At 40.3% G+C, this 23,478-nt stretch overlaps 1 protein-coding gene and 1 non-coding gene across 3 annotated transcripts in view; both read left to right on the forward strand.

Moving 5' to 3' along the window:
- The window catches only part of Nedd1 (NEDD1 gamma-tubulin ring complex targeting factor), a 36,596-nt gene extending 15,217 nt beyond the window's left edge, over positions 1-21,379 (forward strand). For both annotated transcript variants that reach the window (XM_041669807.1, XM_041669815.1), the window contains 10 exons: positions 5,611-5,840; positions 7,257-7,458; positions 7,827-8,022; positions 10,552-10,683; positions 12,482-12,529; positions 13,402-13,604; positions 14,690-14,846; positions 15,826-15,982; positions 19,335-19,401; positions 19,810-21,379. In XM_041669807.1, the coding sequence (XP_041525741.1) occupies positions 5,611-5,840; positions 7,257-7,458; positions 7,827-8,022; positions 10,552-10,683; positions 12,482-12,529; positions 13,402-13,604; positions 14,690-14,846; positions 15,826-15,982; positions 19,335-19,401; positions 19,810-19,914 (1,497 nt within the window). In that variant the 3' untranslated portion in view covers positions 19,915-21,379. The remainder of the gene's footprint in view (positions 1-5,610; positions 5,841-7,256; positions 7,459-7,826; positions 8,023-10,551; positions 10,684-12,481; positions 12,530-13,401; positions 13,605-14,689; positions 14,847-15,825; positions 15,983-19,334; positions 19,402-19,809) is intronic.
- On the forward strand, positions 16,901-17,043 carry LOC121464818. Its single transcript, XR_005976568.1, has one exon. It is a non-coding gene; the product is annotated as a small nucleolar RNA SNORA79 (small nucleolar RNA).
- Positions 21,380-23,478: the final 2,099 nt, after the last annotated feature.

The following is a 23,478-nucleotide window of genomic DNA, read 5'->3' on the forward strand; positions in this document are numbered from 1 at the left end:
TTCCCTCTTGCCAAGTACAAAGGGTTATTTTTGTATACTGTATTATCTCATATTCTTTCATGCTATACCATTAAGATAAAAATACATAGGCAAGAAAGTAGAGTGGCTTCTTTATATATAAGATCAGTTCTAGATATCTTAGAACAGTCCATGTAGGGATTCTGCGCACTCAAGTCTGACTTAACATACTGGAAGTATTTGAAAGCATGTTTATGTTAGTTCTCTCCTACTGTTTACGTTAGTTCTCTCCTACTGTTTACTTGTAGTTTGTCATTACCAGAAGCCTAGAACTGCCACTTGAGCATTCATGAAAATTTCTATTACAAGATTTCTTAAAATTCATTTGAGATTTCAGATATATTAAATATTCACTTAAAAATTTAATTGTTCATAAGATCTCAAGTGTGTCAGACGTTGACATTTTAAAAATCAAGTATACTGTTGTTCAGCTCAGTTTTGTGTTGGTTGTTTTTATTGTGCCTAGAGTCTGGATTATTGAGAAAGAGTAGTAGACAAGACACAAGACGTATCTATGATTAAATTGAAAATGTTATTTTTGTTTCTGTAAACAATCAAGGTTTGAGGTTGTAATAATCACCAGATTGGCTTAGAGAGAGTGACAAGTCCTTGGCGTCTCCCAGAATCTGCATCAGACTGAAATTCATCAGAAGGGAGATTGCCTGGATATATCCAGAGTCTTATTTTGGAATGTCTGAGGTGAACTGAATCTATTAGCTCTATGTGGAGCAGTGTTTTTCTCCATGGGAAAAAGAAATTCATTGCTTCTGCAGAGCTGCTGGCTGCCGGCTTCTGAAGCTGTAATTGCATGTCAGCACTGGGCAAGTTCAGCAGCTTGGGCTCGATGAGGGTTTAACCCATGTTGCCTTTCCCCAAGCAGTTAAAAGTGTGGATCTGTATTATTGATGCCTTAGATTAAAAAGGGAGTTTGGGTAAAGCAGGCAAGATTTTAAAATACACTACAGATGTATTTAAAATACACATGTTTAAACCCACTGGTTTTCCTTAAGTGAATAGTTTGTTTTATGTGTAGATTTTATAAGTCTTAATAAGCCTGCTTATTAAGAGTACAGAGATCTGGTAACTGTAAGTGATTATTATTCATCTTTTAAAATGATAATTATTTTGTAAAGAATAAATTTAAGGCTGGAATATAGCTCAATTGTAGAAACCCTAAGAAGTTCTGGGTTCTATTTCTGGCTCTACAGAAAACTTTTAATTATAATTCACTTTATGTTTTACATGACTTCATGCTAAAAAAAAGTTTGACTGCAGAACTTTATTTCTAGACTAGTGATCCTTAAGTTTATAGGAGCATTAGTATAATTTATACTGGGGAAACATTTGGCACGATAACATGTCCTTAATAACCTGTGTATTTCTTTAGCATCTGTTATATTCTTGCCTAGCCTCTGTGTTATGCTCTTAAGGTAGTCTTATTATTATGTAAGCATAAAATAAATTGCTACTTTGTACCTATTTTGAGAGATTTTTTTTTCCCTTGTTTTTCTCTTCCTAACGTTAATGGAAATTATTTGAAAAATACTATGTGTTTCCGTATACATAGCTTTGTCTTCTTACAAAGTCATTTTCTTTGTCTAAACTTGTTTCCTGCCTTTTGTCACTGTGTTATGTCCCAGGTATGGTCACACTGATCCTTCTCACTAATTTTCAGTGATTGATTTTTATTACTTAATGTCACTCTTTGTGTTTTACCTAAAGATTCTTCTATTTTAGATAGTTTTCTAATTTTTTATAATAGCTTGCACTGTATCTTAATAATCTGAAAATCTCTTCTGCTTTTGACCTTTTTCAATAAAATTTAGGAATAGGCTCACTGAGGAGCTAATATTTCAGCTGTAGATGGTGAGTGGGCAGGAAGCGGTCAGAGTCTCAGTGTCTGTTTCTCTGACTTGTGCTCTGATGATCTGAGCAGCAGATGTCGTGGGTTCTGCGGGTCTAATAAAGATCAGTGAGTGGGAGGTCTAGTGAGTGAACTCTCTCCTGGTCCTGTCTGAATCAGCTAGGTGCATCCTTTCTTTAGAGTGTAAGTTTGCAAAGGACAAATTAACCCAGCAGACAGCTTCACAGTCTGTTCTGTAGGTTAGTAATTGAGTCTGGCAGAAAGAACCGACAGTGCAGGCTCATCACAGGCCTGTGAGGGGGTGTAGCAAGGGTTGAGCGGCGATGAACATCCAAGCTGTGGTCGGCCACAGTCCCATCAGCATCTTAGTGGATGCCACAGTCCCCCTGCAGCAGTCAGAAACCTTTAACAGCTTCCATTACACCCCCGCCCCGCCCCCCCCACACAAGCAAAGGCTTATGCAGTATTGAGTCATTCTTTAAGCATGTGCACTGCTCTTAGTAACTCAGAACTGAACCCCAGCCCGCAAGCTGAAGAGGGCGCTCAGAAAGCAAGTTAGCAGTGCTGCGAGTGTTGAGCTGTTTAGAATTCTCAAGGAACATGGGATATGCTTCACCAAGAAAAATTTTAAACATTGAAAAATTGTTATATAAAAATGGAAAAGTTGAAAATGTATTTTAAAAAGAAAGGAAACTTTGAACCCATGTATTCAGAAAATGCCAGGTCTAGCAAACTATGATAGTCTTTGATCTTTGATTTAAAAACATCAAAGATAAAAATAGTAAAATATAAAAATGTTTTATAGTCTCTTGGGAAAAGTCAGCAAGGGACCAACATTTAAACATCCCTTTCTTTAATTTTGTGATTTTTGGCTGTGAAATACCGTAGGATGCCAGTTCTATTTAAAGTAACTGAATTGATAATGAACAAGGAAGCATAATTGTATTATAAAATTCTTGATTTGATTCAAAACTCCTTAAATAATTGTGTGTGTGTGTGTTTACCTAGTAACATAATGAGATTTATCTGCTTAGCTATGCTTCAAAATGGAGAAGGGAAAGGGGGAGCTGAAAGTACTTCTTGGGGTGATAAATGAGTTTGTGGGGGATGAATGGGCCCAAGGAGCAGACAGTGGGGACTTGGGGTAGAGTTCCACTGGGATCGAGGGTGAAGTGGGGACTGAAGTGCTCTAGGAACAGGGGAACTGGCCTCTGGTAACTGCTCTCCTGTCCAGAGTAGACCTTTAATGTCCTCTCAGTGATCAGTGTCTGGTTAATGGCTTTGAGATAAATGAAGGAGGGATTCAGGGGTCTGAAATGATTTCTTCCTGCTGGAAGAGTGCCCTTGGCCAGAGAAGGGAACCACATGAAGCCGAACCCCCACTCCACCCCACAGAACTTCTGCAGAGAACAATCACAGGTGTAAGGTGGTATCCAGAAACCTTGAGACTGTTTCTGATCTCACAAAAAGAGAATCAACAAAATTAAAAGGAAGTGAATAAAATATTATAGTTTATATGAACATTACTTTTAAGAACAATTTAAAACAGTTGCAAATTAACACTAATTCATAATATCTCAATAGAAAATAGGAAAAGTAGATTAATAGACAATTCTTAAGAAAAATGTTTGTCTAATATTCTCAACTTAGTATTTCTGAAAAGTATAAACAACAAAAATAGAAATGATTTCAGATCAACAGTTTTAGGAAGTGATAGATGTGTTGGAAACTGGAGGAGATAAAGTGGTGTAATCGTGCATTTTTATATTCAGCTTTGAAATCCAGTAGAGACATTTTACTGTCATGACTGTGATGTAGTAGACTGTGACCCCAGGGATCTACTCTGTCCCATTGCACATACAGGAGTGTGTACAGAAAGGTACTTATGGTACCACCAGAAATGGTAAGCCATTTTCCTGTAGTTGTGAAGTTACAGTTGAATTTAGTGTGGGGTCTGAAACTCACACAGCTGATGACAATAGCTTGTCTCCCTGAGGGAGTCAGACAGGTGAGGAAGACAACAAACTGTGTTCTTAGGGGTGGAGTGTTTGTGGCTCAGAGCTTACCTGTATCCCTAGATTATAATTGCCTCATAAAGCCTGTCTAAGAATGCCTACTTAGGGCCAGAGGTTGGTGGCCTTTTAACTTAATTGCATTAGCACACCTCCTACACTTAAATCCAAACTGCATCCCAAAACTGCCTGTGACAATTTTATCTACGCAAGAGAATTGTTTACACAGGAGAAAAATTAGCAATCCTGTTTGTTCACTGAACTTATAAAATTTACATTTATAAAATCTACATTTTATGCTGTTTAATTTTTAAGACTTATATAGTATTTCTTTTGAATAATTTAGAAAGCTGCAGTTATCTATGGCTATGGCAAAGACATTTGGCATTCTCTCTTAGTCTTGTTTTTTAAGTTAGAAATAAAAGTTATTTTTGAGACAGGGTCTCCTATAGTTTTGTGTGGCCTCCAGCTCACTAGCTAAGGTGAGCTTGAACTGTGATTTCTGCCTACTGGAGTGCCAATCACCTTCGGGATCTTAGGCATGGCTCCTCAAGCTAGCTACAGCTTCAGATTCTTCCCTAATCTGTGGAAAGGAACATTCCTGAACCTGTTCAAGCTGACCTGGACTGCAGAAGGAAGGAAGCCTTACCACAAACCAAAAATATAGTGACTAAAAGTGGCAATCAAGGCAACAAACAAACAAAAAACCCCACATAGTTCTTTTTTCCCTCAGATATAGACCAAAAGAAAGATTGTGTCTTCACCTGCTTGTGTTTTTTTGCCAACAAAAATGGAAACTAAAGGACTCATCATTTTCTTTTTGCACTCTTTAACTATATGAGAACAAGGAGCCACATTAATGAATTAACAGTAATTTATCTTACCATCAGTGTTTGGTAACAGATGTTTCTTTAGTCAGACTTTGTTCTATGTTATTTCTTAATTTTTGTTATGGGAGACAAAAGAAATCCTAGAATTAAGTAGATTATGAGGTTTTTAAAGCAAAATTAATTGTGTGATACCAATAGAAATATAAAAGCATTATTTTAGGAGAAGAAGATATGATTCAATCAATTTTATCCAAGATCTGTTTACTCAGCCTGAATCTTCTAGGCCAGATAAACAAGAAAGGAAGTTCCTGGTGGGGGATTGGTGTTTAGAGAAAGGCCAGCACTGCCCTCAGGCTGATTGATGCCTTTCCCACCAGGTTCAGCCTGCCCCAATCCCTCCTTTGTACTTCCGCCTTGCTGGGCTTCTATGCTGGGTTGTCAGTTCCACAGGCCCCACACAGATCAGTGCCTCTCAGAGTCTAAGGGGGATAAAGGAAATGAGGGTAAAATATTTTCATTCTCTCCCAGTGTTCTTTTGGGATTTGACTGTGGCTGTGCCTTGTATTCATGGTGACTGTTCTGAGCCTGGTTAATTAATAGAGTCAGCGTGGATGCTTTGTATTAACAGTTGAAATGGAGGAGATTGAAAAAGCTGTGTTCTCCAAGATCATAAAATCATGACAGACACTCAACTACTAGAGCATGGAAATGTTGCAGGGCCATCTTCTAGCATATTAAGTAATATGGTGGGATTTGTGGCCAAAGCATGTCTGTCCTTTTAAATCAGAGAAGTCCTAACCCGGTGTAGACAGAAGTGATGGACTTCAGTCACGTGTATGGATGTTTATGACTGTGGCAGTCACAGCAGCGTGTCTTTGTATCACAGCCTGTCCGGCACGTGAAGTACTCCCTGTTTAAGAAGTCTCTCCTCGGCAGTGTTTCGGATAATGGAGTAGTGACCCTCTGGGATGTCAACAGTCAGAGCTCATACCATAGCTTTGACAGTACACACAAGGCTCCTGCTTCAGGCATCTGTTTCTCTCCTGTCAATGAACTGCTGTTTGTAACCATAGGCCTGGATAAGAGAATCATCCTCTATGACACTTCAAGTAAGAAGTAAGTGTGCTGTTGTCTAGTCTCACCTAGTCAGTTAGCTGAAGATGTCTTTGAACCCGAGATCCTCTTGCTGAATGCTTGAGTTTATGTGGTACTTAGCATCAGCCTAGGGTCTTCTGGATGCTAGGCAAGACGTCTGCCCACTGAACATCGACCATGTTCATGTTCGAGTCCATGCTTTAACACAGTCACTTCATTAGCAGATATGTCTGACTTACACAGGCATCTGACCTCTATCAGGAGGATCTAATATTTGTACATTTGATGGATCTGATAGGAAATTTTTCTTTTGTTTTCTCATGTATGAAAGAATAATGGATATGGCATGGACATTAGGATGCTTTTAGACCAGAAGAGAGAAAGGGAGGGAGGGAGGGAGAGGTTCTTCATTGTATATCTTTATTTCATCAGTCTTAAGATTCTTTTGTAAAGTATAACTAAACATTTTTTAAAACAGTTTTGTTTTGAAATTTATTTTCTGTATTAGAGTTCCTAAACTAATTATATTTTGGCCTAGTGCTTCTCTGTTGTGGGTGCCACCCTGAGCAGTGTATTTCAGCACTGTTCTTGGTGTCTCCTCACTAAGCACGGTGACATTTGCTGAGTTATAGTCTCCAGACATTACCAGGTATTTTTAAGGAATGTGGGCCCTGAATGCATAGATGATCTTTGAACCATTGAAATCCTAGTGCACTGGTGCTGCAATGCTCCAGTGCACCAGTGCCCAGCACTGCAGCGTTCCAGTATATCAGTGCTCCAGAACTGTAATGCTCCAGTGTACCAGGGCCGCAGTGCTCCCGTGTATCAGCGCAATGGTACTGCAGTGCTCCAATGCACCAATGCTCTCTACCAGCACTCTAGCGCTGCAATGTTCGGCTGCACCAGTGCTCTAGTGAGTGACTTGTTTCACTATCTGGCAGCCTTTAAGCTCAGTAAGCCTTTGTTTCTCCTCTTTGTCCAGTACCAGATAGACCAGCAAAGAGCAAGTCAGTCTCCATTGGCCACATGAACTGTGTTGCTTTTAGCTTTTGGTCAAGAGATGCACAACTCAGAATACAGTAGCATCTGCTCAGTGAAAGGTCGCAGTCCCCAGAGACAAGCAGGCCACTAAGTGGAAACTGGATATGTGGTGCCTACTCCCCGAAGCTGCTGGCTGTTTGTGGAGTGACACTGGGGACTTGGCCATATCCCTGCCGTAGAGTAATGACTCCAGGAAGTAGGTGGTCTACCTGGAAAATGGAGGCTGTGCCCTGCTATGTGAGAACAAAAGCAGGGTGGAATGTGCATTTCTTCACAGCTCCTGTATGTCTAAGATGTCCTCGAAACTATAAGTGTTTTTGATAAATAGTTGTGTCATATAAGCTTATACTCCTAGATGTACTGATGTATTTGCATTTTGCCCCTCCTGTTCCACAGGCTGGTGAAAACTTTAATGGCCGACACTCCTCTGACTGCAGTAGATTTTATGCCTGATGGAGCCACTTTGGCTATTGGGTCTTCCCGTGGGAAAATATATCAGTACGACTTAAGGATGCTGAAATCCCCCGTGAAAACCATCAGTGCCCACAAGACATCTGTACAGTGTATAGCGTTTCAGTATTCCACAACTCTGACGAAGGTGAGATGCTCTCTTTTCAATATTGTCAGTTGTACTAAAATCCCTAGCTCAGAAAAAGAAAGTTATATCTTGTCCACTAAATACAGCATTGTGTTTCTTTATAGTTACTTTATATGGTGACACTGTACATAGTTTTAGTATAAAGCTATCTGATATTTGATTTTAAACTTACTTAATATTTAATTCTTATGTAAACCCTCATCAAAAGTAGTCTAAAATGCATTTTTGTTTAGACCAGAATTCAGATATACCAGCAAGCTTAATAGGAAGAAAAATTAAGTTTTTAATTTTGGAGGGCATTTATAAAATATTAATGTATAGTATGACACATTAGTAACCCGAGCTTTTAAATATTCTCTTCCATTCAGGCAAGTTTAAATAAAGGCTGCTCAAATAAGGGCACATCAGTGAACAAACGGAGTGTTGCTGTGAATAGCAGCAGTGGGGCTGCTCAGAATTCTGGAACCGTCAGGGAAGCAACTGCCCCTTCCATTGCCACAGTTCTCCCGCAGCCTGTGACCACAGCCGTGGGCAAAGGAGCCGGTGCTGCTCAGGATAAAGCAGGTAATTTTGCTTATGTCGGCCTGTTCTGAGGGCTTTGTCTCTGCCCAAATATCACATAATTAGCACTTTTGAGAACCTGGGACTCATTTGAGTGTAGGCAAAACTCGCTTGTAGATAGCATGGAAGAGATGAAGCTTACTAAGTTTGCCTTGTTAAAGAGCTCTTAGGAGCACTAACTCTCTTTAACTGAATTCCAGTTGTGAGAAAGAGCGATTGTTTTAGCTGCAAAATGCTGACTCAGAAATCCTTCTTTAAGACTCCTCAGACTGGCTGATTTTTTGTTACGTCATGAACAAAGAGTGGGAACACCAGTGCTGTCTGTTTGGTTTGAACTTATGGCTCTTAATGTTTCATATCACAAATGAAAAGTAAGTCAGGTGTAGGGTATTTTGAGATGCTGCATAGTGCCTGGCACACATTAAACTGCTCGTTTGTTAGCTGAGAGTTATAGTGTGTGGGTAGTCTCTTCTAATGGCCCTGCCGACTTACTCCTTCCAGCCTGGGAAGGTGCAGTGTGGGAGTGACTTTACTGCACCAGGAGTCGGAGCTAGGACCACAGTCTCAAGTCTCAGAAGACACCTTACCCTGTCCTTCACTTTGCAGGACAAGCCCGTGCTTCTCAGTATGAATTTACCACTTGTAAATAGCAGCCAAACCAAAGTTTGACAAAACCAAATGTGTTGACTTTGATAGTGTCGATTTCCCGTGACGGTCTCTGTCGCTCTCACAGAGTGGTCACAACATACAAACAACTAGGTCCTTATTTAAGAACTTGGAGATAAACACTGTGGTTATTTATTTGGAAGAAATATTTTTGAAATATAACTGAATGTCTCCTAATTAATTGTATTATGAAAATTTGCCATGACTTTCATAAATGAGTCTGCAGTTCTTACTCATAACTTTAAAAGATTAAAATGATAGTTTATAAACCGTGAACTCAAGTATCAATTTTTAATAAGTAGTTCTTCTATAAGGATGACTGCACTCATTAGCAAATGAAGGCTTGGGTCTGCTGGGTTACTGATTAATGACAGCTCTTAATAGAGTCTCAAAATTTTAGGCAAAGTATTTGTTTTGTCCCCACAAACAGATTTCTGATGATTTTGAAATACCTGTCAGTTTGCAGGTTTGTGCCTCTGTGCATGGAAGCCTGAAAACAGCTTGGGCATCACAGTCCTTCGCTACTGTCTCCAGGGTTTCTCTCTGTGTTGCTACAGAGGTCCATGCCTCTGCCTCCGCATTGTCGGGACTGCGGGCACCCTGCTCTTCTTTCCTTGTGGGGTCTGGGGATCCTCTGCAGCTTCTACTGCAAGCGCTGTTCTGACTGAGCCACTCTGGCCTCTACTGTCTCATTGTTTATCTGCTATGATAATGTTTAATCTTTAAGATTATTATGGCAATCTGAGAACATGTGTCCCTGGCCCATGAGACACTCAGTAAACCGCAGTATTAGTGATACTGTGGTCACAGTCGTGACCATGGTGATGACTTACTTTAAAGTGTATCAGCAATTATCCAACTTAGTTATTGAAAAAAAAAAACACTCTATAGATTTGTGGCTGGTTTTCAGTTTAAGTAGGAAATAACAGTTTTTAAGAAGTGAAAATTAAGGCTTTTGTACTGTTTTTCTATGATACTAACCCTCTGTTCTGTTTCAAAGACTAGAACATTCATTCAAAGATGTTAAGAACGTAGAAAAAAGGAGGCAAGCTCCTCCCTGCCCACATTCTTCCCTTTCATTCCCCTCCCTGTGTAGCCCAAGCTAACCCTGGACTCCTTAGCCTCCTGGTGCTGGTTTACTGGTGTGTGTCCCTGTGCCAGGCTGAAAGCACTGCTGGAAACCCTGTCAGTGCTGTGATACACAGGGCTTTAGCTTTCTAGCAGTTGGTTTAGGTGCCAAGTCAAGCTTCTTTTGAAACGTGCAGCAGTGTGCTGCCGGTGCAGGAGCTGGAGTTCACCTCCTAACTCACACCCCTAGGCTAAGCAGGATGGTCCTGATCTATGGTTTCTCTCACAAAGCCTTAGCTGGAAAGCCATGCACTAACTAGCAACCCTTTACCCTTGCCTACTGAGTCCTTTAGCTCTGGAATCCCGAGAGTCAAGTTAAATCCCAGTCTTAGTGAAAGAAGACTTTAGGTGGAGGCAAGAGGCCTTTCTGCAAGTTGGAGAACAAATGTTAGCTGGCTGCTGTTGTACTTGAGACATCATGCTTTATGCCTGGTAGATCTGTCTTACTCATTTATAGACAGTCATAAGCCTAACAGTCATATATTGTATTTCTATACTTTAAGAGGGCAGCAAAAGCATATTGATGATTTTAGAAACTGTCTGCTATAGTGATTCCTATGAACAAATGAGCTGTTTGTTTTGAAAAGTCCTTCACTGACATATTCTGCTGCTTTTCTTGATGCTCAATTATAAAACTGCCACAGTGTGGGTGATGTTCACTTTTGCGATCTCGTTCTGGTTGTAACAGTTGTTTAGATGTATATCAAAGCACTGATTTTTGTATCCAATTCTCCCAAGGCTTGTCTTCTCGAAGCGTAAATACAGATATTTTATCTAAGGAAACAGATGGTGGAAAGAGTCAAGATTTCTCCAGCTTTGATGATACTAGGAAAAGTAGTTTAGGTGACATGTTCTCACCAGTCAGAGATGGTAAGTGTTCGGGTCAGTGGGTCAATACTGTGCTTTTTATTCATTTCTTAGTTCCTCAGTGGGATCTTTCCTCTACCCCATATGTGAGAATCTAGCCTGCTAAAACAAATGCTGGTCTTGGACATGGCTCCTAAGCTAGCATTTTAATTTCCATAAAGATTGGTCCTCCCCTGACCCCTGTCAGTGCTCCGTCTCTCAGTTTAAGCACCAAGAGAATTTCTTGAAGGAGTTTCTGCCAGTATAAGCAATCTTTGACTTGTATCTGCTTCAAATAAGCCTCCTTAAGATCGTGGATGCTTGGTATGTCAAAATAAAGATTATTAGTATTTATTTGATATTTAGTCAATGTTTTCATGGCTAGGTAATAGATTGCCTCTTCTTTTGCACTATAGATGATAGTGTTATGTGTATATTACATCATCTCTGTCACCACCCTCTAGATGTCACCATTAAAAAGAAACCTCTGCCACCTTGGTGCTTTTTCAGTTCTGCCGAGGCTCAAGTTCCTTAATGGGGTGGATCAGTGCTAATAGCAGGATCATCAGTGATCCAGGCACATATCCATAGGGTAGTTTGACTGTTAAACTATTCATACTTTGTGACCTGTTAATTCTGTTTCTACCAGTTTACCCCAGAAAATATTCAGAGACATCCGTAAGATTTGTGTGTTCACTGTTTTATTTATAATACTGAAAAAATCAGAAGAAAATCTCAGTGTCCATAGCAGAGGATTTAAACACACACACACACACACACACACACACACACACACACACACACGGTGGGGGGGGAGCAACTGAAGGAAAGGCCTCTTTTGTAAGTATCTAAGTGTAAATTCATGCACAGCCTAGCTTCTCTTGTAGTCGCTGCATTGTTTTTCAGATGTCCAATTTGAGGTGTGTTTCTCCATTTATTGGGGCTTCACCTTCGTGGTAAGGAAACATGGTCGTATAATGCTTTTGTTGACTTGGAATTGGCCAGTCTCAAGGGTGCAGTTCTCTAAGGAAAAGGCTTAATCTTTGTTCCTCAGTTTCTTCATCTGTTAAACAATTTTTATATTAAGAGGAATCCAAGAACTTTAAAAATCTGCTCTGTGTGTGTGTGTGGGGGGGGGTAGGAGTGTGTTAGTATGTGATGTGTAGTTACTAGGTGAATATACATAATGCAGATAACAAGATTTCTGATCAGATAGTCATTAGCTATTGGTCATTTGTATTTTAGGTGAATTTGCTAGTGACTTTTGCCCATTCTTCTGTTAATGTGTTAACATTGAGTTCACAGTTTTTGTTATATACTGGTAAATGAATAATTAACAATATTGCAGTAGCCTGTGACTGAAGTTAATATCAATAAAGCCATATGTTTTTACTACATTATAATACTTGTAAGATATTTTTATTTCAATTAATTCTCAATTTTGAGAGATAATCAAGACATTATCCCTAGTTTAAATATACAAAGATTGTAGTTTAACAATCTTAGAAGCCTGCCCTAGATCAGGAAGGCACCAAAAAGATCAAGTGAAACTGGGTTGTTGAGCACTAGTGCCTATTTTGAGACTTGTTTGTGTACTGCTGTGTCCTTACATGGCCGCAGAGTGAACCTTCATAGTTGCTGTTGTGCAGGAAGCTGGCGGAATCAGGGAGACCTGTATTAGTCCTGAGGACGTTTGGCTCCAATCATACCAATAGGAAGCCCAAGTTGCTGCAGCTTCTTTTTTTCACAAAGTTAAAAAAAAATTTAGTTTATTATTAAAAATGTTGCAAATAAATAATTTGATTTTCTTATTTTATTACAGATGTTGTAGTCAGCAAAGGAGGTGATGAATCTGTAGGCAAAGGAGATGGTAAGAAATCTTAGGAAATATTTTTGTGAAAATGAGAAGTAATACTGTCCGTGCTGCTGTGTAACAACTACCCCACTGTGTCAACTCTAAAGAGCAAACACTTGGCATCCCACTGTTTCTGGGAGTTAAGCATCACTTGGCCCAATGCTCAGGTCTTTCCTTTCTTGATGGTTCAGTTGAGGAATCAGCCAGAGCTGCATTCAACACTGCTTCTTTGCTCATTTGTGTGACTTTTGACTGGAGAGATGAGTTCCTGCCCCTTGGGTTCCTGCCCCTCAGTTAAGCTGGCAACAGGGCAGCTGCTTTCCTCCGAGTGGACAGTGAGAGAGAAGCCGCACTGTACCCTGGTCATGGAAGTGGCGTCATACCACTTCTGCCATGTTCCTTTCCTTCGTCTAACTCAGGGGCAAACTGAGAGGAATGCACAATGCATGGGAGTCAAAGGCCTGACTCATCAGGGGTCACCTTACAGACTGCCACAGACACCACAAATCAAATCCCTCAGAACAAATGCTGTCCAAAACACTGGTTGGGCTTTAGAGTTTTCAGAGTATTTTCACAAGAAAAGGAGCTTTTGAAGACAGTCTTGCCATGTACTGCAGGCTGGCTTGTGCACGTTAGTCTTCCTGCTAAGGCTCTGGAGCACATCAGTGTGCCTAGACGTGTACTTTAGAGGTTCACCACACCTCCACAAAGCAAACAGAGTTTCAAGCTTGAAAAGATGTCCTCCACATCTCCATCCGTTCTCGGAAATAGCTAAGAAATAAGCCAGTTCTCTGGATCCAAATTATCTGCCGTCATCGTAAGTGCTAATATCACGTGTTTAAGGTTGGGAAACCTCATCTGCGTACGGCACTTCTTTCCTTTCCCAGGCCTTGACTTTCTACTGCAGCTGAACTCAGTGTTCCCCCCGAGAAAAAATCCAGTCGCTTCCAGCACTCTGGTGTCGCACGCCAGCCCTCTTGCCGTCTTCATGGAATCTCCAGGGAAAGAAGACGGTGAAAGCCCTGATCTGGCAGCTGAGGCGAAGAGAGCTTTCCTGGGGAAGCAGGAGCCGAAGGACTCCTTGAAGCAGGTATCCACTGAAACATAGTACCAGACTTAGTGTTTGTCACTCAGAGAATGTCTTAATTACTGATGTCGTGTACTGCCTAGGCAGGGAAAGTTTTAAATCTTGATGCCAGTTTTTAATGACTGAAGAACAGCTCTGAAGTCTGTCAGAACCTTGTCCATGTTGAAGATAGCCGCACATCTGCAAGAAAATATCTCATACCTATTTTTTTTTTATCGAGGAGAAATGATTTTTATTCTCATGAAGGCAAGGGAGAAAAATCAACTTCAGGTTTGAAAGAGAAAAATCAAGTTAAAATAATGTATATTGTAGCCCTATATCTGTGTATGTTCTTTATTCTCAGTGAGGAAAAGGAAGTTCTGGGCAGTTCTCACTTGTGAGAGGTGAAGCTGAAGCAGTGGACGGTGTGCCTGTGTCCGTAGCTACAGCTCACTGTGTCTGCATAAGTAGTGCCGAAGTGGAAACCTGGATGTCTTAGCTAGAGATACAAGAAAAGAGATGTGTAGAAAAGGGGAAACATTCTTTTAAAATATGTTTCCTCTGCAGCCTAAAGCAAGTTTTACTCTGTAACCTAAAGTCAAGTTGTTCTTAGTGTTAATGCAAATCTGAGGTGTCCAAGAACCTTTAGTGTTAGCATCTTGGGGGTCAAAGGTCGTAGGAAGATCAAGACTGTCTGTGTGCAAATGTCTGTTTGTTTTCTAATTTATATTTAAAATTAGAACTTAAAAGATAATGAAGTCAGAAGTACAAAAATGTCTGTTTTCAGATATTTCTGTCTCGTCGATGTGGGAGCATATAGAGATGGCCTCCCATCCCTCCTACCTCCCTTCCTCTTCCCAGTGTTTGTATTTGATTGTAATCAACAAGTGCTTAGTAAATTAGCTTTTGTAAATATTCATGTCTTTATTCATTATTAATAATTTTATTAATTAATAACTTCCTTTGCTGCTAGTATTAGCTTCTCAATCTTTCTCAGTTCCTTACCTACCTACTGGGGGGAAAAGTGAGAACTGTATAAAAGTTTTGTGGGTAATAGGGCCAGATCAGAAATGACATATTAGAGTGACTGTCTTATTTTAAATACAAAGTTTGCAAAGTTGATCTCCTCTGGTGCTGAGCCTGGATTTCTAAATACCTCTCCATCATCTAACCAAATAAGAAATCTCGACAAGTATGAAAAGCCAGAAAAAGAAACTGAAGCCCCATTGATACATGAGCCCTCAGTCAATGGATCCTCAACTCCAGGTAAGCACACGGCACATCCTGTATGTGAAGATGTGCAGTTGGAATCCAGGGCTGTTTCCCTTGTAAGGGATAAAGAGAGACCACAGACCAATCAAGTTAAAGGAATGTGGGTTTGTAGACTGGTCACCAGCCGGAGATCTCCTTTTCTATTAGAAGGCATGAGTGGTTAAATCCAGCAACACTGATTTGGTCATTCGATATGAGCTCCGTTTTCTGCCTAACATATAAGGGTTTGATTTAATTCCATGTGCACAGAATGGAGTAGGAGGGGGCTCTTTGGAAATACCTGAAATCTGTAAAAAGTTTGTGTTGAAGTTTTATCCTTAGAATTTATGCTGTAGAGGCCGGGCAGTGGTGGCGCACACCTTTAATCCCAGCACTCGGGAGGCAGAGGCAGGCGGATCTCTGTGAGTTCGAGACCAGCCTGGTCTACAAGAGCTAGTTCCAGGACAGGCTCCAAAGCCACAGAGAAACCCTGTCTCGAAAAACCAAAAAAAAAAAAAAAAAAAGAGTTTATGCCGTAGAGTCCTAAGAGCCATTACATTTAAGGGAGCTAAGTTGATCTATGAGCTGCCTGAGAATCTCTTCCCCGTTGTTAGACTCCAGGGCTTAGCCTGTGGCACTGCTTTACCGCCATGCTCCTTCTGTTTGTTTCCTGCAGTCCTGGCTCATCTGGTTTGTGGTGCAGTTTGTCACATGAATCTTTTATAAGAGGAACGATTCAGGGGTTCTTCAAGACTAATTCCCCATCATGCGTTATCACATCAGACAGTTGGCAGCTTGTATAGACAGATAAATGACCATTAGAAGTAATGACATAGAAAGTCTATAAAATGTGTATTGCAGACAGTGTTTTTCTGAATGTCACAAGAACATTGTTCTTTTGCAGTTTCCCCAGTCTTTCTTTACCGAATCTTATTTAGAAATGTTTGATGGCTTAGTCCAACTTCACTGTTACTATTTTCTCCATTTGTTGTAGTTCCAAAGGTAGCGTCCTCGGTCACTGCTGGAGTAGCCAGCTCACTCTCAGAGAAAATAGTCGATACCCTTGGGAGCAGTCGGCCCAGCGCACCGCTGACCTCTGTTCAGATCCGCTTCATTCAGAACATGATACAGGAAACCTTGGATGACTGCAGGTAGCAGCAAGTTGTTCCTCCCTAGTCACAGTGTATGTTTTCGTTGTGTGAAACCTGAACCAGAATTCGTACTGGCAATTGCTATTTGTGTCTAAGTTCTGATGACCACAAAATCATAGGAAATACGAAGTTTTATCTTTGCATACGACACCATGGAAAGGGACGTTTGTCCGGAGCAGCAAGGAGATGGATGGCCTGACGGAAAAGTGCAATTGGCGTGCAGGATGCCCTTGCACCTCAGGGTGCGGGCAGAGTTTCATATTCAATGTAGTTCTCACATATGGTATTTCTAGATCACCTATGAGTGCACTCACTCTGGGAAGTGATGTGTGAGACACAGACTTCCGTGCTTGTTTTATATTTTGTTGTGGTGCTCACTCAGATGGGGGAGCATAAGTCACTGTACCCACATGGAGGTCGAAGGTCAGCGTGTAGAGTCAGTTTCTCGTTCTGCTCTATGGGTTCCGGAGACTGAACTCCAAGTTTTCAGGCTTGACAGGACGTGTCTGTAGCCAGAGCCATCTCCCCAGGCCTGACAGATACCTTTTACATGTAATTCTAATGTTTTCTGATAAGAGTATATCAGAATGTTGAGGCTGGAGAGATGGTTTTGCCCTTAAGAGCACTGGTTGTTCTTCCAAAGGTCCCAGCAACCCCATGGTGGCTCACAACCATCTGTAATGAGATCTGGTGCCCTCTAGAGGAAGAGACCTGGTCAGTCATCCTCATCCACTTAGACTATGAAATCCAATGTGGACAAGTTCAACAGAGCCGCCATACACAGGCTGCCCATGCATGCTGCAGCATTGCCAGGACATAGGTTTCATTCATTTTCACATCGGAATGTTACAAATAAATAGAAAATCTTTCTGTAACTCTGTTCTTCCCATCATTTGAGTTTTTATTATGAAATTGTTTTGATGACTGTTCCTCCTATTGCCTCCAGGTATGGCACTAGGATTTTAGGTCATCATAAATTAAAATTGATTTTTTTCACTCAGAGAATATTAAGATATTGGGGTTATCTATATATTCTTTGAAATTTGCGGGATCAAACAATATTTTTTAAGTTACATGTTCTAGAATGTTGTTGCCTACTTTTCATTGTTATTTCAGAGTTTGGAAGTTATATTCAGTTACAGGGATTTTGTGTGTGTGTGTGTGTGTGTGTGTGTGTGTGTGAGAGAGAGAGAGAGAGAGAGAGAAAGAGAGAGAGACTTTTTCCTTTTTGAACTGCAATTACTTGGATTATAATAAGAAGGAAATCGGAGATCTATAGTTTTTATTGGTATACACTTTTAATTTTAAAATATTTTTGAATGCATCTTTAAATATTAGAAATTTTCTTTCTGAAAAATTGTCTTTGATCATTATGGTGTGCCCAGTGTCAGATATTAAGAATGCAAAAGTGAGAATCTTCACACAGTGGCTGTCGATTCTCTGGAATAAATCCATTGCATCCTGATAGGATGACTGTGTGTTTAATGTGAGTTGTCAATTCATTCAAGATTGGCCAGGAGTGCACGGCATGGGAATTTGGTCCTGTGACAGCCACTGGACTAAAGGAGCAAATGCAGAAGCCAGCCTGTCTCCTGCTCCTCTGCTGGTTGTTTCTGTGCGGTCTGAAAGCTTTGGATTTTGGCTCTTCCCCATCTCTGGGCATGTTTGCCTTTTCTCCTACCTCACATCCTCAATCTGTTCTCCTTCCCCCTTCATCATGTTCAGTATTTATGTACCAGACTTTTATCTTGCTTTTTAATTGTCCTGGTACTTTTATTCGGACTTGTTTTTGTTAGTGCTTTACTTAGACAGTTGCACAGGTTGTATGTGGTCTGCCTTAGTCCTTTCTCTCTGAGTCCTCTTATTTTTCAGTGCATAGTTAGGTTTTTGAGCACTGCATAAATATTTATGGTCTAATAGCAAAACTGTCTAGATAACAGCTGAGTCTAGCGCAAATAAAATGATATTGGAAACACAGAATGGGAGCAATTTTCTTGGGCAGATTTAGAAAGGTATTGCTGAAGAGATTTTTGTTTTACATTGGAGTGTGTGGGAACAGCATGAGCAGAGACATGGCTATCAGTTCTAAGAATGTCTGTGGAGAGAAGGAAGTGGCCAGAAGGAGAGCGGAAGGCAGCTTAATGAAGGACTCCACACAGTTACCAGGAAGTTTGTAAGCATAGGACCACAGTGGTAGTACTTATTGCCTGCTTATCCGAGCATCTGCGTGTCAGCTCACACCGTCTGCTGATTAGGATGGGTTCAGGCTCAGGCCTTCCTTTCCACCCGATGAGGACCTGAGTCCTGGGGAGGCCACGTTCTCTGCTCCACAGCTGCTGCCACTCTGCATTGTCGTGCTTGCTTTGTTTTACTGAGTCTGGTCCTGGCTTTCTGTGTCTGAGGCCCATGGCTCAGGCTCTCTAACTTAGTTGTTCTGTTTCTGCTTCCAGTGGGTTATACACAGCTACCTCTGTCATCGTGGGCACAGAGGGGGCAGTGTGAGAGACCCTGCCATTTCCTTTAGCTCTCATGGTAGCTCCTCTCTGAAGGCTATACAGCTTCAGAGGCTTAGTTCCCGCCTTGAGATGTCATATGATCTGTGCCTTAGGGACTCTTGCAACCCTGTGTCTTTGCTTCTCCCTTATTTTTAATGTAAGCACCTGGTAAAGGTCCAGGGGAGGAAGTTGGTCAGTGCGGGCTGGACAGTGGAGTTTTTGGGATTCTAAACTCTGGCCAGTCTCCAGTTGGTCATTAAAATCTAAGGAATCTTTGCTGGTTCTCTTCACCTTCTCATGGGGAACTCCTCCTGCCCATGTTCAGTCTTGAACCTTGGGCCTCTTTCTTTCCCAGAAAGAACTTGCCTTTTAAATTTAAATTTCTTTGTATTTGTTACTCTGGATAATTTTAACAGAGTTTTTAGGTGACCAGGCTTGTTTTTGATATTAGTGTTGAGAGGTCGCACCCTAAGTGATCTTTCCAGGTTCCCATTTGTCAGGCAGGTGCTTGGCTAATCTTTCTCTCCACATTGACCCATTCTTTAAGAAGGGACATAGTACACTGAGAGATAGAGGAGGATGGCTGGGCTGACAACCTGTTCAACCCTTTGTGTGACTTTAGATGAATTAGACCTGTTCTGTCTCTGTGTCTATTGACAAAATGCCAGTTATCACTGTGAAGATGAATAAGTTCCTTAATTTTTAAGTTAGTCAGTGTCCTGCCAAGCATACAGTAACGTCACTGCACCCTAGCATACCTGTGGTTAATACCACATCATGTAAACAGGGAAGATACTTTGTGAATGGTCCAGGGTTGTTACGCTGTTGCAGTTCTAACAGATTTATATTCTTCCTAGGGAAGCGTGCCATAAGGATATTGTGAATTTGCAAGTGGAGATGATTAAGCAGTTTCATATACAGCTGGTAAGTATAGCACATAGTGTATTAAAGAACGTAGAGTCTATGGCTCTGAGGGAAAATGCATGTAAAAACTAATACATTTTTACTTAGTTGTTACAGCTAATTGCCAAGATAAGTAAGCTTCAGACATTTTAACCAAGTGAAGTAGATCTTAGCTGCTCACCTACTTTTGGACTTGTTAAGGCTTCTTTCTCCCAGATTTGTTTTTTGATGGCTAAGCAAAAAGATACCCAAGTGTGTGACTGTAAATCTTGCAGATATTTAATTTCTCTGGTAATCTTTTGTGGTTAAGTCCAAGAAATACCATTTAGCTAGTTAATTGAGCACAAAGGAAGTGAAGCTGAGTGTGTAAAACACAGCTTGCTCAATTGTGCTCAATTAGTAATCTAAAAACCATTCCCCCTTTTCCAGAATGAAATACACTCTTTGCTGGAAAGATACTCTGTGAATGAAGGATTGGTGGCTGAAGTCGAACGGCTGCGAGAAGAAAACAAAAGACTACGAACCCACTTCTGAAGACTCAGAATACCTTAATTTTTATGATGGGGAAGCTTCTGGCAACTAAGAATGAAATAGAGTCAGTATTGTTTTTATGGCCTTGACAATGGGTTTTGCACCAGGCACTATTCCATCTCTATCAGACATATTTATATTTTTATATTAAAACTGCACAGAATACCTTCTTCCTAATAGGGAAGTGAACAGGATCTTTATGTTCTGAATGCCTTAGCTATACACTAAGTGCCCTTTGCCTAAGAGAAGAAAATGTGCGTATAAGGCTGGGTTTATGTTTTACAAGTGACTCTTTAAAACAGTTATATTTTTGATGGACAAATTATATTCCAAATTTTCTTTTTAGGTAGCCAGCGTTCAAAACATTGGTATACCCTCTATTTTATGAAGAAATAACTTTAGAGCAGCAATTGGATTTTTTCATGCTGCTGATTAGTCATTATCTTTGTTAACTGATGACGTCAGGTCTGACTTATTTATTGTTCGATGTATGATGCTTGTATTTTAAAACTTTGAGTTGTACAGATACATGGTACCTTTGACATTTCTGCTTGTGAGGGCTCCCTATTCTGGTTTCCGACCTTTACACGTGAAAAACTAATAAGGTTTTGGAAAATTCAAGGGCTATACATCTGCTAATTGTCTAATGGATTGATGGTATGCAAAATCATGCTATAAGGTTTTAATCACTGTGGGTCAACTTATAATCAGTGAAAATTTATTATATGGTAATAAATATTATAATATTGTTGCCATTTTTCTCACAAGTAAAAAGCATAGATTATTTTTCTGTGTTTTATACCATTAACTTTCTCTAATTATAGTATGCTACAGATAGTATTTTTCTATTACTAGCCTTACCATAGCATTATCTATATAGGTTCATCATGGAAAGAATTTACACATCGGCAGCAGCTGGGCATGCTCATCCACCTGCTGTGATCCACGGTTTGATAGGACTGGAGTAGGAGAGCTACTCATCCATTAACATTCTTGTTGCCTCTCGCCCAAAGATTTCAACTGTGTACTTTGTATATACGTCTGTTGCCCAGTTTTATTTTCTGGGATCAAAATATTTACTAAGATGTAGCTTAGTTTGCTAACTTTATGGGTTTCTAAAGTGATGGAAGGCTTAAGGATATACGTAATAAATACAAACCTATGAATAATTATTTCCCAGGTGACTCAGAGATGCTGCGATCTTTTCCTAGCGGATATGGCAGCATTATGACTTGTAACAAGTTTCCTTATCTGTCACTCAAGCAAGGTTAGAATGCAGAAGTACTTTGTCTGTATGCTGTATTTTTATCTATTAATATTTTCCTACTTCCTTTTTCTATAGGTGTATATATTGTATATTAAAAGGGTCTGGTAAAACTAGTAATTTTATGTGTATAGGTGAAACACTTGTCATGGATTTAAACACTTGAGTATAGTAAATAAATTTTTTTTTTGTTTTCAAAGCATAGAAGATTTGAACTTGAACTTTCTGCCTCTGGTTGAAATGGAATAACAGGGATTACCTTACCTTCCCGTTTGAAATTTGTAAACAAAAGGCACGATGTGTAAAATAGTTACTATAGATTAGCAATAGGCCCTATAACACTGTCATCCCTGAGAGGCACTCGGAATACTCAGGGTAACAAATGACCGCAAATTGCTTAAAGCCTGCAAGGAAAATTAAAATAGAAGCTGAAAAAAGAGGGCATTTCCTAGAAGGAAAAGCATGCCATGGCAGACTGTCTTCCAAGTTCTGAAGGTGGATCTGCAGTTCAGATTTATACTCAGTAAAAATGTTTTTCAAAGATGAAAATGAAATAAAACTTTTTCTTTAGACCTAGAAAGGCTGAAAGAGTCCACCACAAGGAGAGGGAGTTACAGGAAATGTTTAAGAAGGAAAAGGATACCCTAAATTGTAACTACTCAAAGAAACAGACCAAAAGTGTAAAATACTAAAGACATTTCTCATTTTTCAAAGGTAAATGTAAAATGTTACTGTGTTCTTAACCATAAAGCTGACATATGGGCTGTAGTCAAGGTTGGGAAGTTGTAGTGAAATACCCTGCCCTGAGTTGTTCACACTAACTGAAGCAGGATGACAAGACCTGGAAGTAGACTGCATAAAGGAGAATGTCAACTGTCATGGAAAAATGATAAGATACAACCATAAAAGAGCAACAAAACCCCAAGCGGCCTGGGAATGACTAAATGGGTAGTCACACACACAATGATGGGCACCAGAGTTTGAATACCTAGTGCCCACAGCAAATCAGCAGGGCATATCTGTAATGCTGCAGCATCCCTGTGAGGTGTGAGGCAGAGACACCTCTGGAAGGCTGTGGGCCAGCTGGATGGACTGACATACACGGCGTCAAACAAAAGACCCTGCCTCAAACACTGTGGAAGGCTAAGACTAACCTCTGCACGTGGACTGGGGCACATGCATGCCTGACTAATAAACACTAATGCACACACATACCCAAATCCAAAAGAAGGTAGTTGAAAGGGTAAACAAGTTGTGGGACAAATAGAAAATAAACAGCAAGATGGCAGATTTAAAAACATATCTAGATTTACATTGACTATAGGTTGCCAGAGTTACTTTTATTACAGATTGAATCTTTTAGCCTCACTGTACTGAATCTAGTTTAAACATGAATATATAAACTTCAAATATGAAAAATAAAGTGAATAGGGGCTGGAGAGATGTCTCAGAGGTTAAGAGCATTGCCTGCTCTTCCAAAGGTCCTGAGTTCAATTCCCAGCAACCACATGGTGGCTCACAACCATCTGTAATAGGGTCTGGTGCCCTCTTCTGGCCTGCAGGCATATACACAGAATATTGTATACATAATAAATATTTAAAAAAAAATAAAAATAGTGTATTGAGTTGAATGCAAATGAGATTCTGGAGGGTAGGCTCAGTGGTTAAGAGAACATACTGCTCTCTCTGGGGACCCAAATTTGGTCCCCTGTTAACACCTTGGATAGTTCACAACTTCTTGTAACTCCAGCTCCATAGAGTTTGATAACCTCCTTTGGCCTCTGTATTCATTCTCTCTCTCCCGCAACTCTGTCTCCCTCTTCCTCTTAAATAATTAAAGATAAATCCTTAAGATTTGTGGGAGCCACACTGTGTAGTGTTTGTAGAGGAATGCACAGCATCAAAAGCTTATTTTAGGAAAGGAAACTCTTACACTAGGTGACCTCAGTGTCCACCTGCAAGTAGAAAAATATGTGAGCCCCAAAATGAGAAAAAGAAAAAAGAATGGCAATGGAAACAAAATCAATGTGTGTGTGGTGGTGGTGGTGGGGGGGGGGGGGTGGTGAAGTAAAGAGCTAGTTCTTATCAATAAAACTGATAAAAAATAGGCATAAATGATCAATGTCAGGAATAAAAGAAATTGCCTACAAGTATTTCTGACACAAATGCCAAGTATGAAAACTGATGAGTTCTTTCATATCTTTAAAGAAAACGCCCAATTCTGAAAAAGTGCTTGCAGTGTTGGATAACCTGGGTTTGATGCCCAACTCACAAAGGCCAGCATCACTCTGCTGCTCAAAGAA

Source organism: Microtus oregoni, unplaced genomic scaffold (genome assembly GCF_018167655.1).
Source record: "Microtus oregoni isolate MIOR12 unplaced genomic scaffold, Mior012 000001F_ref0000356, whole genome shotgun sequence".
NCBI lineage: Eukaryota > Metazoa > Chordata > Mammalia > Rodentia > Cricetidae > Microtus > Microtus oregoni.